The sequence below is a fragment of the Oryza glaberrima genome, chromosome 2 (assembly GCF_000147395.1).
Source record: "Oryza glaberrima chromosome 2, OglaRS2, whole genome shotgun sequence".
NCBI lineage: Eukaryota > Viridiplantae > Streptophyta > Magnoliopsida > Poales > Poaceae > Oryza > Oryza glaberrima.
The window spans coordinates 26,172,683-26,187,495 of record NC_068327.1 but is presented as its reverse complement, the minus strand read 5'-3'; the positions used below and the strand labels follow the sequence as shown (position 1 = coordinate 26,187,495).

General features: G+C 44.8%; 2 protein-coding genes and 2 long non-coding RNA genes across 13 annotated transcripts; 2 read left to right on the top strand and 2 right to left on the bottom strand.

Moving 5' to 3' along the window:
* Positions 1-593: 593 nt before the first annotated feature.
* On the bottom strand, positions 594-7,522 carry LOC127764578 (U-box domain-containing protein 33-like). Its single transcript, XM_052289470.1, has 15 exons — positions 7,326-7,522; positions 7,059-7,206; positions 6,780-6,923; positions 5,919-6,023; positions 5,013-5,058; positions 4,555-4,721; positions 4,319-4,471; positions 3,859-4,155; positions 3,588-3,755; positions 3,445-3,510; positions 2,881-3,357; positions 2,040-2,777; positions 1,785-1,873; positions 1,474-1,577; positions 594-904 (listed from the first exon to the last, which is right to left on the bottom strand). Exons 1-15 carry the CDS (start codon positions 7,520-7,522, stop codon positions 594-596), a joined length of 3,210 nt encoding a protein of 1,069 aa, XP_052145430.1.
* On the top strand, positions 897-9,165 carry LOC127764579 (uncharacterized). 8 transcript variants are annotated; one of them, XR_008015914.1, is made up of 6 exons: positions 897-984; positions 1,159-1,475; positions 1,636-1,904; positions 5,650-8,380; positions 8,459-8,653; positions 9,053-9,165. It is a non-coding gene; the product is annotated as an uncharacterized LOC127764579 (long non-coding RNA). The 8 variants fall into 8 exon arrangements; XR_008015918.1 differs by having other exon boundaries at positions 921-1,475; positions 5,650-5,689; positions 5,933-8,380; XR_008015921.1 differs by having other exon boundaries at positions 921-1,475; positions 5,650-6,858; positions 7,092-8,380.
* On the bottom strand, positions 8,537-13,772 carry LOC127764575 (U-box domain-containing protein 33-like). 2 transcript variants are annotated; one of them, XM_052289467.1, is made up of 9 exons: positions 13,153-13,772; positions 12,297-12,418; positions 12,021-12,142; positions 11,517-11,621; positions 10,965-11,394; positions 10,726-10,866; positions 9,950-10,645; positions 9,082-9,861; positions 8,537-8,761 (listed from the first exon to the last, which is right to left on the bottom strand). In XM_052289467.1, the coding sequence occupies exons 1-9, from the start codon at positions 13,424-13,426 to the stop codon at positions 8,537-8,539; spliced, it is 2,895 nt and encodes a 964-aa protein (XP_052145427.1). In that variant the 5' UTR covers positions 13,427-13,772. The 2 variants fall into 2 exon arrangements, with proteins under 2 accessions (XP_052145427.1, XP_052145428.1); XM_052289468.1 differs by having other exon boundaries at positions 8,537-8,758; positions 13,153-13,770.
* Positions 11,191-13,256, top strand: LOC127764580 (uncharacterized). Of its 2 annotated transcripts, none has more exons than XR_008015923.1 (3): positions 11,191-11,409; positions 11,531-12,578; positions 13,118-13,256. It is a non-coding gene; the product is annotated as an uncharacterized LOC127764580 (long non-coding RNA). The 2 variants fall into 2 exon arrangements; XR_008015922.1 differs by lacking the exon at positions 13,118-13,256 and having other exon boundaries at positions 11,531-11,644; positions 12,431-13,111.
* Positions 13,773-14,813: the final 1,041 nt, after the last annotated feature.

The window sequence follows — 14,813 nt, the reverse complement described above, 5'->3', positions numbered from 1 at the left end:
GCCGTGTATCTTGAGCTTGAGCCTTTAATGGGGCCCACACCGCCGGGGGTGTCTATGGGCTTTCTTTATCGGAATAAGTTCACCGGAGGTCCCTCAACTTAACAGCAAGATTTTTTAAAGTCCCTTAACCACAAAACAGAAACGTATACCTCTAAACTTACACAAACCGTGCACTAAAGATCCTATAGCAGTATACGTGGGTGGTTTCACTGATGTGGCATCCTAGTCAGAAATTTTTTTTTAAAAAGTACGTGGGGCCCACATATCAGCTTCACATATTTTCTTCTCTTTTCTCCTGTTCACTTTTCTTCTTCTCCTCCACTTTTCTCTTCACCGTCGAAGCGCCGCCGGGCTGCGGGCGAGCGCGACGGCGGGCGAGCACGGCAGCGGAGCGGCGGGCGTGCGCGGAGCCACGGCCCACGGGTCACAAGAGGTTCGGCTGCCGGCGGCGCCGGCCGGTGAAGCAAGAGAAGGGGAGGGCGTAGTCGGCGGCAGGAGCACTGGGCCGCGGCGGAGGTGGCCGGAGGCGGAGGCACCATCGCCGTCACCGTGCTCTTGTTGTTGCAGCCGCTGCACATGCGAGGACCTAGCCATTAGTTGAGCGCCATATATATATGTTTGTGTATTGCTATGCATGCATGCATGCTTCCGGCGAGGGAGACGTAGCGGAGCCTGGGCGTGAGGCCAGGGAGGTTGGGCTTGGAGGCGATGGTCCATCCGAGCGCGAGGAGGTGGTACTTGATCTTGGTCCGGAGCTCGTCGTCCCGGCGGCGGAGGAGGGAGAGCAAGGGTGCGCGGTGGTCGGAGAGGAGCCGGCTATGCAGCTCCGGCGACAGCAGCCCGCCGGCTCTCCGCCCGCCGCCTGCGTCCACGCTTGCCCGCCGGCTCTCCGCCTGCTGTCGGCCTGAAGAAGAGAAGAGAGAAGAGAGAATAGAGAAGAGAAGGGGAAGGAAAACGAGAAGAAAAGAGATGTGCAACTTATAAGTGGGTTCCATGTATCTTTTTAATTTATTTTTGTTGACTAGGATGCCACGTCAGTGAAACCACTCATATATACTGCTATAAACATTGAGTTTAGGGGTAAACATTTTGTACTTAAGGGACATAAAAAATCTCGCTGTTAAGACCTCCGGTGAACTTATTCCTTCTTTCTCGTAGCGGCGATAGGCCCATGAGAATTGGCGAGCCCACCGGACTCACCAACCGAGCTGCCTTTCCGGCTCGACTCTGCCGGTGAGAGCGGTAGCGCGTGGCGGCCGTAGGCGAGCGCAGCGTGCGGCAGCATCGCCCTTCGCGGCGAGGCGGCGGGGGCGCAACCGGTGAGGGGACCTACGTTGCTGCCGCAATCCGCCGCTTGCCTTCGCCCCCGCCCGCGCTGAATCCGAGCCGGAGCGCGCGTCGGTTGCCATCACATCGACCCCACCGGCCCGGCGCGGCGCCAGCACTCGCCGCCCCTCCGCCGTCCGCGCGCACAGGTAAGGATCCGATTCCGCTCATGAGCATCCACCTTTTGTGACCTAAGATAGTAGAGTAGGTGCACGCCGATAGATGGTGATTGAGATTTTAGAGGCACACTTCTGCACAGGCACACGCCATGTTCAGGTAACACCAGAAATCCCCCACTACATTTTACAGGTGAGATGAAGCATCTAGATGAGCTGAGTCCGCATCGAGGAATAGGTTGATGTCATCTCCTGTGCTGTCGCCACTCGAGGATAGCCGAGCGGAGCACTCTGTTCGGCGTGAGCTCGCGGTTTTCGAGACTCAGGTTCGTCATCGGCGACCTGGCGTTGCCGCCGTCGAGCCAGTTTCTGATGGCATTGGCTTCGTACGTGTACCCGTCTGCTGCGATGTGAGGATCAGTCATCACCTCCTGTTCACCATCCATCGGAGCAAAAGTTCTGGTAAGTTCGAATACATACTCCCAATTGGATAAACCAGTATAGCACTACTAATACATCGACCTAGAACCCCGTCAATTTTGTGTGAAATCATCAATTATATCACATCAATTTATCATGCGGTCGCAAATTACCAACCTGCAAGATCGGGCAGATAAAGTAGGATGGTGCTTGTGCGTCATCTGATAGAGCTTCAAATGCTTGTTTGCATCCAAAATTCTGGGAAGCATCCTTCAGCAGAGGCTTGATCACCCCCCACACCTCCCCCGTGAGATCTGGCCGGTGCCTTCCACTCAAATTGGCGCATCTCAGTCCGAGATGCGCAAGCTGGTTGGCCTGCACGAAGGGCCAGCTCCCTGCGGAGGTGTCCATGATTGAATGCAGCTGCCTTTTCTCCATAGCATCTTCTACTATTGTTGTGATGTTCTGTGGTGATTTTCCTGTCAGTAGATGTAGGATGATAATGCCAAAGGAGTACACGTCGCAGCGTGGGGCGAGTTCTCCGGTGGACAAGAATTCAGGGTCAATGTAGGAGGATGTTCCTGAAGTGTTATTTCCGGTGTTGTATTTTCTGAGAAGCTGGCAGACGTGCAACTTGCTTACAAAGTTGGCATCAAGAAGAATGTTCATGGGGTTCAGATTACCATGAACAACCGGGTGAGGCTTCTGTGAGTGGATGAAGGTCAAGGCTGAACATATCTCCCCAATGATCCTGGTACGCATCTTCCATGTCAGTGGTGGTGTGTTTTTCTTGCACGAGAGCTGGTCCTCGAGGCTCCCATTTGGGAGGAATTCATACACCATGCCAAAAGCTTCCGGACATGCACCTATTAGCATCATGACGTTAGGATGCCTCAGTCTACTGAGAACAACAACCTGCAGTTATGACGCCACATATACAGAAAATGATGATTCAGTGCTCTTCTGCTGAAAGGGAAATGTATGGCTATATAGCTTCAACTTTAGTTATCTCAATTACCTCTTGATGGAATTCTAACTGCCCTTGCAGGCCCTGAGGATGAAGCAACATTACAGTTATAGCCGTGTTCCGTATGAACCCTTTGTACACATTCATAAATCTGCCTGTGCCAATCTTGAGTGCCGTATCAAAGTCTTGGGTTGCTTGCCGCAGCTCAAAAAAAGAGAAGTCGGCGATCTGGGTGGTTGCTATCATTGAAGCTCCATCCCTGTTCATTTGGCGCAATTTTTCAGATTCTGCTATGGCAGTGTCTCTCTCATGTAGTGTTTTGTCATACTTTGCTTGAATCTTTTGGATAAAGCGGATGCTTTCTGCAAGCTTTTCTTCATGAGCTTTGATCTCTGTCATATGTCTGCTACGTATCTTGTTTAGCTCTCTTTTCGTTTCTTGAATTTCCTCTTTTTGCCGTGCAAATGTCTCCTCCACCGCTTCCCGCCTTTTCAACTCATTCAGATACTGATGCTCCAGGTCATGAACCTGTAAGAGTACTCCACATTTTCATGACAAACCTGCAATTCATAGTACTGAGTACAGACCACTGAAACAAACGTCTTAGTATCTTACCTTCTTAAGAGCGGAGAGCATCTTGCTCTCAGCTTTTCTTCTCCTCTTAGTTTCTTTAGATGAATCCTATATAAAGTTTTCAGTAAGATCGTCTGCAAGAATTAAACCAATATGCTGAATCTGAGTCATACTGCCATACTTACAAGTCGTTCCAGACAGAGCTTCTGTTCCTTTACATCTTTTAACTCATGGTATAATTCATCTCGCTGCCTTTTTGTTTCTTCAATCTCCATCCTCTGTCTTGCAATCTTTTCCTCCATATCTTTCCTCTGCATCTTTTCATTTCGGTTTAAATTCTCCACATCTTTAACCTGTAATAATAGTTTGGATTTTCGTCACGTATTTTTTAGATAATTGGTCAATTTTTTTTTTAGAAAAACTAAAAGCTCCTGAGTCCTGAACCAAAGTGCTTACTCTTTGAAGCATCGCAAGCAGATCCATCTTGATCTTTTGGAATTTCTTGGCTTCCTCACATGATTCTTGTATAAAATATTCAGTAATCTCTTGTACATAATCTTTTGCAGCAGATTTAATCTCAGATATATGTTGCTCCAGCAGAAGCTTCTGTTTCTTTGTATCCTGTAGTTCATCATATAATGTATTGTGTCGCCTTTTCATTTCATCGATCTCCAGCCTCTGTCTTGCAAGTATCCTCTCAGTTTCTTTCCGCTGGTTCACCTCCTGTAGATATGATTTTTCTGACTCTTGAACCTGTAAGACTAATTTAGTTATACTTGTCCTAAAAAGAGAAATTAATTTAAGCAGTATTTTGGAGGCATGTCACATTTGGTACGCTGGCCAAAGGAGGGTTACTTTATTTATTTTTCTCTACAAATATACAAGCTACAGAGTCAGCCAATAAAACAAAGCTTACTCTCTGAAGAGCTATAAGTAGATCCATTTCAGCTTTGCGACGCTTGCTAGATTCACCATCAACTTCTTTCTTGAGTAGTTCAGCTCGAGTGCATGCCTCATTAAGTATATCATGCATGTCTTCATCTAAATTTGGTTCTTCTTCTTCTTGTTGCTGCATGCCACCAATCATTAAGAGAGATTTAACTTACAGCTAGTTACTTTGGTAACTTAATGATTTAGCATTAGTAGTCTTACGGGATCACAAGCTGGTGATGAGAAATTGACACTGTCAGATTCCTGAGGAGAGTGCATCACTGATCTTTGTTTGTTTGTATCGTCAACAATCGCAGCTAGAGTTGTGGCTTCAGGAATACTTATTGCATCATCAGTCCTTAATGAACCATACCCTGTCCTTCCCCAATCTGGAGTTCATTATTATGAATAAAATAGAGATTAGCATGACTACGTTTAGAAGAGAAATGCCAACAGCATGGCTCAAATCATCTGTTCTCATGTAGGAGTTCATTTTTCTTTCTGCAGATATATGATTAACACGGTTGTTCTAAATAACTAAAAACGATTATTTTGACCCACTGCTTCTACATGTCCTACTGTTTAAGTTACGACTTCTGAGGTATAAATCCTAGTAGTAAGCTTCAGTAATTTCATCACAGATCAGGAATATAGCTTGCAAAGAAGAAACATACTAATACCTCTGGTCATGAATATTTGACGTTTAGGGCAAGATCGGTTAAACTTCTAAAATTATGACCATTAATTTATATTATAACAAGTTTATAAAATCTAATAAGTTTATGATATTATGATAGTTCTTCTCAAGGCGAATTCTAGCATACCATTTCTTTTGTTTCAGAATTCAAACTAGCCATTTGAGAAACTATCGATGGTCGGAATTTTATAAGTTTGACTGAATATTGTCTTCAACATCAAATATTTATGACTGCAGAGAGTATTAAATTTAAGCTATAGATTATTGAATCCTCTGGATTCTTGAAACTATATTTTGGGAGAACTATTGAAACTACATATCATTTTTTGGCCCCTTGAATTCATGTAAAACAACAATTTGATGCTGTATGCATAAATCATTTAAGCAAGAAAATCCAATATAACCTTTTTTTTTGCAAGGGTGTAAATTAGAAATTCTAAATATGTTAGGATAGTCAGTTTAGTCACCCCCGAAAATGTAGTCCCAATCACTCATTGCCGATTGAGCCAATGATCTTAAAGTATATTCTTCTGAGCTTGGTGCTTCATTCTTCAGCTCTATCGAACTCATTTGGCTTGAAATGCTGCACATTGACAATGGTACCGTGTTGCTTTGTGCAGGCGGCACATATATTGCAAGAAGGTTTTCATTGGGTTCCCTGTAAGTGCACACAACTAATGGATTTTAGTCATTTTCCTGGTTTCTTGGTAAGAGTGCAATACACTGGTATCCTAGTTCAATTCGTTGACAGAAGTAAAGATACTCAAATGTAGCATTATGTGTCCTACAATTCTCCGCATGCTGTACGAAGTACTATTATGCATGAGATGCACTAAGCTCTATGAAGTTCAAAAAGTCAGGTAGCAAATGACCATTCACTTGACTTTACCTTGTGCATATCAGATGGCCATTGCAGGTAAACCATATCTTGCATGATGGGGATGCAGTCTCCATCAGCTTGAGGGCTATCTTGGAATTTGGTTCTTTCATTTCCCTACAGGTTATAATATCATAAGGTTTGTGCACATATATTTAGGGTAGCGTATCCTATGTACACAGGCCCTCGCATGTACACACCATGTACACCAACTAAAAATTATCACAAAAAATTCTAGGAAAATTCATACATGTACTTTCAATAGTATTACATCTACGTGCAAAGTCGCATCTTCAAATTCATTCTACATAGAGAATAACAAAAAAGATAAAATTCTGACAAAATTGCAACCTTAAAACTGTCAGATTTTTTGTTTTTTTTGTTACGGCTAAAATATAATGAATTTGACGTTAAGATTTTAACCCTAGGTGTAATACAATTGAAAGTATGTGTATGATTTTTTCTAGATTTTTTGGTGACATTTTTTAGTTGGTGTGCACGTGTGTACACGTGAGGGCATGTGTGCATAGGATATGTTGCCTATATTTAGTATGGATTCATCTCATAAAATGTTCTATCTATTCCTGCTACCTATGTAGTTTGATTAGTCCTGGACTCCTGATGCTGGTGTAGAATGAAATAAATTTACGACTGAAGTTTTAGTTCATTAATTTGCTGACGCTGATAGCCTAGTCCTGATAAATCTTCAGAGCTTCAAGTACTAAGTTATCCACATAGTCCGATACACCATCTTAAGTACCAGAGCCTCCAGTTCCAGGAATAAATTTCTCTCTCTATCTCTCTCCCCTTTTTTTTTTATTTGCGATGAGAAATAGTAAAATTTTCTTGAAAACATTACAGGAAAAACGCTACATTAGGCAGATGTGGTCCATACTCTGAGTAGTGTTGGTCTGCGGCTGCTCCCATGACAAGCCTGGTGATGCCATGAAGGGTAATAAGTTCCTCGAGTCCTTTTGCGATATCGTCCATGTCAATTAGTACTTTCTGACAATCAGTCTGAAATAGTAGGATTAATGTTCATGCTCATATTGATTATATTTTGACTGATAAACATCATTTCGTCCCCACGTTACTTGATGCAAGTAATTTTTTTCACAAGCACTAACAAAAAAAGTAATGAGACAATTTTACCTTCATATCTTTTCCTGTGCTTTTCGCTATCAGAGCATATTCATCTAGGTTCTTCTCGGCCTCTTCCTTCGCCAACATCAGGTACTCGCTGATCTCTTCAGGCTTCATTCTGGTACAGTGAACTTTTGTCCCCATCGAGAAATGTAAACTGAATTGCACCAGGTGATTGTAGCTGTCAAAGCAGGAGAAGCAAGATGCTTACCTTTACTGAGAGTTTGTGCAGGGCTGTGGACATGAGCAACTACAATATTGGCCCCGTCCGTGGCCAGGTTCTGCAGCGCCCAAAGGAATGTGCTCTTGCCGTGCTCGACGTCCTCGTCGACGGCCACGAACACCTTGTCCTCGCCGGCGGCCAGGCTCTGCTCGTCCCACTGGTCGCCGGCGTCCTGCAGAGAGCCGGCCGACGAGCTGACGCTGCACCGAGCGCTCCACATCGCGTCGTACTCTTCGCCGTCGCTATCCATTGCTGCTTCCTGACGTTGAGAAATGAGAAGCACAAGACCATGCAGCTGCAGAGTAACTGCCCAGCCGTTTCATGAATGGAAATTTCGAGATCAAGTTACAGAAGAAAGCAGAAGTAGTCAGCACCGAATATATTTTTCATTTCATGCATTGACTCACAAAGTTAATAACGCAAAGTTGTTTTTTTCTTTGAAGACCAGAAGCCAAAGTCGACGCTATGACTTTACACAACGGTGGGACGAGATGCCATTTGCGCTCGCGTTGGCGTGATCAAGCAAGCAAACGTAGCTCATACGCGCGTATGTCGCTAAAGGGAGATGTATTGTATACTACTGTATGCAGGGACGATGTTTGCCGCGTGGACCCAAGCTGAGTAACTTGGAAATTACCGAGCATTCGACGTGGACGTGACAAGTTGATGCAGTTTATAGTTTAAGACCAGCGTCAAGCAATGAAGCGAGCACGCAACACAAGTACAACGAACAGTTCTGCTTGGGCCTATATAAAAAAGTTTTGCTTGGGCCACTTCCCGAAGCAGAGGCATGGATGGGCCGATGCGTTAGCATTCATGGGCCACGAATTTTGTGGGATTAAACTTTTCTCAGTGACTAAGGCCACTGTTCACGGGCCAGCCACTGTGCACCGGGATGGATCAGGCCTCACGTCCTCACGATCACGGGAGGCCGCCCGCCGCCGCCTCCGTGCACATCTCTTTTCGCTGTTCGTCACTTATATACAGGGGAAGACGGATCAGAACCAGATTCAACATGGGTAAAATTGGGTAGGATTACCAACTGCAAATGTCTGTACTCCACAGCGGAAATCGCAAATCAAATTAACGAGCACAAAAGACGAACAGGGTAAATTTCCCCTTTTCTCGAGCAATCTTGGATCTTCAAATTTCAACCCAAGCAAAGCTAATGCTAATGTATGTGCAGGATCTACAGTCAGGACGAAGCGAAGCGCCAGGTATGGAGGATATCAACTGCGGTGAGTGATGATTGATGAGAGATTGCTCATGTACAGTCGTCGTCCTCCTCTTGCTGCTGATGCCGTTGACGCTGTTGCTGCCACTCGAGGATGGCCGAGCGGAGCGCCCTGTTCGGGATGAGCTCGCGGTGCTCGAGCGTCAGGTTCGTCATCGGCGACGTGTCGTGCCCGCTGTCGAGCCACCCCTTGATGGCCTCGGCTTCGTACGTGAACCCGTCCGCCGCGATGTGGGGATCGTTCATCTCCTCCTGCTTTCACATCCATCCCAACACGAGTTTGAATCATCCCCCATAGTTTACTCATATTCCTTTGGCTTTTTATTAGAAAATAAAAATAAATTGTTGAGTAAACTTTTATATATATATATATATATATATATATATTCTTGATGATTTAAAAGTCAATAAAAAATTACGTTTAAAATATCTTAAAATTAATTTTAAAATTAAGTTTGAAAATTTTGACTCTTTCTTTGGCTGACTAGAGCATCCGATGAAAGCCATCATCCAATCACGAGGAAATTTTGCCTCGATTTTTTTCAGGAATAATTTAATCACGGATTTTTTGCTACCTGGAAGATCGGGCAGACGAAGTAGGACGGCGGCGGGGAGTCGTCCGGCCGGGCCACGAACGACGGCCTCCCGGCGGTCAGCGACGCGGCCTTCATGAGGGGCTCGACGACCTTCCACACGTCGGTCGCGAGATCCGGCCGGCGCCTCCGGCTCATCTCGGCGCACCGCAGGCCGAGGTGCGCGAGCTGGTTGGCCTGCACGAACGGCCAGCTCCCCGCGGAGGGATCGAGGATGGAGTGCAGCCCGCCGCTCTCGATGGCGTCCTCCACAACCTCGGCGATCTTCTGGGGAGGCTTCCCGGTCAGCAGCCGCAGGATGATGATTCCGAGGGAGTACACGTCGGAGCGCGGCGTCAGCTCGCCGGTGGTGAGGAACTCCGGGTCCATGTACGCGAAGGTCCCCTTCGGTGTGGTCGTCCGGTACAACCGGGTGGTGGCGGCGGCGGCGGCGCCGGTGTTCGTCTGTATCAGGAGCCGGCAGATGCCGAAGTCGCCCAGCTTGCTGACGAAGTTGGCGTCGAGGAGGATGTTCGCCGGCTTCAGGTCGCCGTGGACAATCGGGTGCGGCTTGTTCGAGTGGAGGAAGCTCAGCGCCGAGCACATCTCGTAGATGATCCTGGTGCGCACCTGCCATGTCAATGGCGGCGTGTTGTTCAGGCAGGCCAGGCGGTCCTCGAGGCTGCCTTTGGGGAGGAATTCGTACACCAAGCCAAATGCCTCCCTGCAAGAGCCGATCAAAGTGACGAGGTTTGGATGTCGTACTCTACTGAGAACAGCAATCTGCAATAATGGTGTCAATTGCTTGGTTAGCCATGGTTGCCAACTTGATTTGATGGAGTTATGTGAGTGATCTGATGAACTGGATTACCTCCTGGTCGAATTCTGATTGACCTTGCATGCTATGTGGGTGCAGCAGCTTGATAGCCACAGTTGTGTTGCGGAGTGTGCCTTTGTAGACGCTCCCAAAACCGCCCTCGCCGATCTTGAGTTCTTGATCGAAGCCTCTGGTCGCTTGTTCAAGCTCATAAGAGGAGAACTCGGTGTTTAGATCTTCACCCGGCATGGAAATTCTCTGTTTGTTCTTCAGGCGCAAGTCTTGAGATTCACTTACTGCGGCATCTCGCTCTTGTTGTAGCTTCTCTTTATCTGCTTGGAGCACTTGGAGTAGATACTTGCTCTCTGCGAGCTTCTCTTCGCGTTCTTTTAAAACTGACCGAATTTCAGTTATACGGTGCTCCACCATGAGTTTCTGCTCTTCTACATCATGCAGCTTATCTTTGTGTTCTTTTAAAACTGCCTGCATTTCAGTTATGCGCTGCTCCACCGTGAATTTCTGCTCTTCTACATCATGCAGCCTATCTTCGCGTTCTTTTAAAACTGCCTCCATTTCAGTTATGTGCTGCTCCACCATGAGCTTCTGCTCTTCCACATCATGCAGCTTGTCATATAATGCATTGCAGTGCCTTTCCGTTTCTTCTGTCTCCTGTATCTGTTTCTCCAGTGCCTCTTCGGTTATTTTCCGATGCATGACTTCCTTCTGATACAGGTTCTCCAACTCTTTGACCTGTAAGATAAGTTCTATCTTTTTATTTGTTCACATCGATTACAGTATGAATTATGGACTTTTGAAGCAAAATGACTTGCCTTTTGAAGAGCTGAAATCAGATTTCTTTCGGCGTTCCGACGTTTCGTTGATTCTTCGTATGTCTCTCTCTTCAGGTCTTGAGTTTCACTAAGAGCCTCTTGGAGTCTACCATATATGTCTGCATCATCGCCTGAATTCTCCTGTGTTGCACAAAAAGTTCAGTTATGTGTTACATTTCATTGAGAAGAGTCCTACTCTTATGTTTTTCAACTTGCAGAGTACATCAGGCGATATGTACCAGTTTACGAGGAGATACAAAATGGTCATCATCAGGTTCATACATGGGCTGCTGCATTGCTGATCCAGAGACCCTAACTGTATCACTATTTCTTGATGAATCGTAGCAGGAGTTTTGCGATCTCTCAAATTCATCCCAGGAATCTATAGAAACCATTGCTGTTCTTGTTGGCTGGTCACTGACATCTTGATCTGAATGTCCAAATAACTGAGATGGTGCAGTGCCAGATCCTTGTGAGGGATACTTTGCCACTTCTGTTCTTGATCTGTTCAGATTGTGCCTTGGACTTCCGCTTGAGCTTGATGCTTCACTCTCTGACGGGTGCAATGACATTGATCTCATACGGCTGGAAATGCTGCTTGATGACAATGTTGATGCAACTGTGTGTGCAGGTGATGGTAGTATTGCAGGAACGGTTGTATTTGCTTCCCTGCAATGTTGACGGGTAAGCTTAGCTATTTTTCACGTGTTGTTCAATGTGCTTTTCTGATGTTAGTATCACTGAAAACCATCTATCGTAAGACTGCTTTGACCCGCTTGGCTTAACCTTACCTTGTACATATCAGATGTCCTTTACAGGTAAACCATATCTTACATGAAGGATCTGCTGCTTCCAATATCTTGAGTGCTGTCTTGGACTTAGGTGTGTTCATTTTCCTGCATATTGGGAAAACATCCAGGTTCGAAACTGTTAAAGACTTTACAGACCATTCTGGACTTTACAGACCATTCTGTTTCTCATTTCTTTTTTTGAGGGGACTTTCTGTTTCTCATTTCTAGCTAGCGGCAAACACTGAATGCTACTTCCTCCGTTTCATATTATAAGACTTTCTAGCATTGTATACATTCATATATATATGTTAATGAATCTAGATATATATGTGTGCCTAGATTCATTAACATCTATATAAATGTAGACAATACTAGAAAGTCTTATAACCTGAAACGGAGGTAGTACTTATCAGGGAAGAAACAATATTTTGTGAAACAGTTTTAAATGTGCAATGTGTGTGCTAGTCATCAGAAAAAAAAAAAAACTTATGAGGTTGTGGTCACCTTGAGTAGTGTTTGTCTGCTGCTGCTCCCATGACAAGCTTGGTGACGCCATGAAGGGCAACAAGATCTGTAAGGCCTTTAGCAATGTCGTCCTCCTCAATTATTAGTTTCTCACAGCTGACCTGAGAAAACGAAATATTGATCAAATTATTCCTGAGATATATATTGATATATCTTCTCGAGTAATATTAGTAGAATGCATAATTGGGTATTAGGTAATTTATTACTTTGTTGATTGCTCATTAGGAAAGACATAAGAGTGGTTGAGAAGAACACCTTCAGTTTTCTGCATATCAGAAGATATTCATCTAGTTTCTCCTCTGCCTTTTCTCTCTCCTTGTTCCTATAGTCGTTCACCTGTTTTGTATTCATCTTGGTATAATGAACTTTTGCCCCCACTGAAACAATAGGAATCAAGGACAAGCTATTTAAAAGGTGACAAACAAATCATGGAGGATTTCTGATCGCACTGGTGACAAACAAATCATGGAGGATTTCTGATCGCACTAGAAGTCAGAAATCAGAAGTGAACCAGTTGCATCGTTTGCAAATATTAACGTATTGCTTCTGAACTTGTTACCCTGGGCAATAAGAGGATGACCTTTGATGCATGTGTAGTAGTGTTGTTGGGATTTGGTAATAGTCCCACGTAGAGGTATATTGAAATTAGTATAGAAATTCTTGCATTTTAACAATACACCTTAGGTTACTTTTTTCCACGAAGCGACGGCAAAATAGGATTTTGGAAGTAGTTACAGGACCAATAATGCTACATGAACAAATAATTGTATGTATTTTCTAGAATATCTGCACGAAGTCAGCATTGCCGGCAGATACAATCATACAACTCATGAGAAACTTCGTCAAGCAACGTTTGGGCGTGCAAATGTCTATTGTACTGTAAGAAAGCCAGAAAGGGAGTATGCATAGTTTGCACTGGCATTCGGCTTTCAAGTCGCCAATGTCAACGAATCATATCCATTATTAAACTGCTAACCATAGATTCAAAACGGAAGCGGGATCCAAATAACCAAACTCGTCGCTAAATTACCGAAATTAAAAGGTATCCAATCTTAAATCTCTCTCCTGTGACGCAGATCATCAAACAAATGATTGAGGACTGGAGGCTTACTCATGGGGATCATCTGCGCGGGGCAATGGACATGAGCAATCACGACCTTGGCGCCATCCTTGGCCAGGTTCTGCAGCGCCCACTGCAAGGCGCTCTTGCCGTACTTCACGTCCGCGGCGACTGCGACAAACACCTTGTCCGCCGCCGCCGCCGCTTCCACCCCCACCTCGGTGGATATCTCCGCGACGCTGCTTACCGACGTCCTGAAGCTGTACTGCGACGCGCTCCCCGACGTGTCCCACCGCCTGTGCACGCCGAGGCCGACGCCGTCCATTGCCGCCGGATTGCCGGTGAGACGGAGACAGTCGAGTCGAGCGGGGAGGGAGGAGATATGTTGGCATTAGCGGCGGTTAAGAACCAGGGATGAGTTCGATGAGATAATTCGAAGAATAAACGGTGCCTAAAGCTAAGTCAACTCTGGGTCGCTGTTTTTTTAAAATTAAAAAAAGGTCTTGTTTCGCTGGGACCGCGGCAATTTGCATTGGATGATAGATGACTAGGAACCGAATTTGTCTCATGCCGAATTTGCTACTACACTAAAGGGATTAAAAGGTATTTTAGAATTGAGTATAATTGTATTTCTTGTATAACTGTTTTTCTGGTTTTGCAAATGCCGTCGTATTTATATACGGATTAATTTACCCATTGGATATCATGCTATTTTTCCGTTAATGAACGCTGCGACGTGCACATTATCGTCGTCAGGAAGATTAATCCTGTACTTTACATTAGATTAGAAGCCAACGTGCAAGCAAGCGGCCATCATTATCTTGGAATCGCAGCTAAACATCCGGCGATCATTATCTTGCAATCGCAGCAAAACATCATGATCGGCTGATCCTCAATATGTTGTATTTTAGCAAACAAAAGTCGTCTGCCACCCGATTTTTCGACTGCTGGAACCTGGCAGTTGTAATGACCTTATGACCTAAGCAAAATAACGATACATCCGATGTTTCAAACCGAAAAAATAATAATAATGTACTAACAACGCGTAGGGGCAATTCAAGAGAAAGTTTCGCAACATGCTATGTACTGTACGACACGACAGGGCAAGGCAGCAGGCCAACATCCTGCGTAGTACAGTCTTGCGCGTCCTAACCTTGCAAGAAAACGAGGACTTGACGATTCAAACGAACACACTCTATTGCAACTTGTTGGTTTGCAGCTGGCCCATTTGGTTAACAGAAAATAATTTTGCAACCTGATATTTGCTTGTACGTTTGTGCCAGTAAAAATACATTAAAACTGCAAAAGCGTTGTGAAAGATAAATTAAATATGAGGCGACTTTGACCAGGACTGCCGAGCAAGCTGCAAAGCGCGTGTTATATTGGCAAATGAAAGAAATAAATAAAGGTCGACTCTCTCCTTGTCAAAACCCTGTGACCCGTTGGAGCTTCAACGCATTCCAAAATCGAAATGGATACTATCCGAGATCCGCAATTTTCCTTTTAGAAAGTGTATTTGTATGATTGCTCTAAAAATACGCTAGAAGTGTATAACATATTATCACCAATAGCGAAACTAACTATATTGTTCAGTCCAAACGGTGAAGAGATTATTATTTATCATCGACAATGATTATTTAGACTGTTTTTCATGAAAAAAATTTTAGCGTGGTGAGAATGTTTCGGTATGGTTTTTTGACGCTCTATGGGAC

Coding starts and splice junctions, on each gene's coding strand:
- LOC127764578 (XM_052289470.1), bottom strand. CDS start 7,522: ATGGATAGCGACGGCGAAGAGTACGACGCGATGTGGAGCGCTCGGTGC. Junction 3,756..3,858: donor TGCTTGCGATGCTTCAAAGA/GTAAGCACTTTG, acceptor CTATTATTACAG/GTTAAAGATGTGGAGAATTT. Junction 3,511..3,587: donor AGCTCTGTCTGGAACGACTT/GTAAGTATGGCA, acceptor AACTTTATATAG/GATTCATCTAAAGAAACTAA.
- LOC127764575 (XM_052289467.1), bottom strand. CDS start 13,426: ATGGACGGCGTCGGCCTCGGCGTGCACAGGCGGTGGGACACGTCGGGG. Junction 11,395..11,516: donor GGACATCTGATATGTACAAG/GTAAGGTTAAGC, acceptor TCAACATTGCAG/GGAAGCAAATACAACCGTTC. Junction 9,862..9,949: donor AATCAGAATTCGACCAGGAG/GTAATCCAGTTC, acceptor CCATTATTGCAG/ATTGCTGTTCTCAGTAGAGT.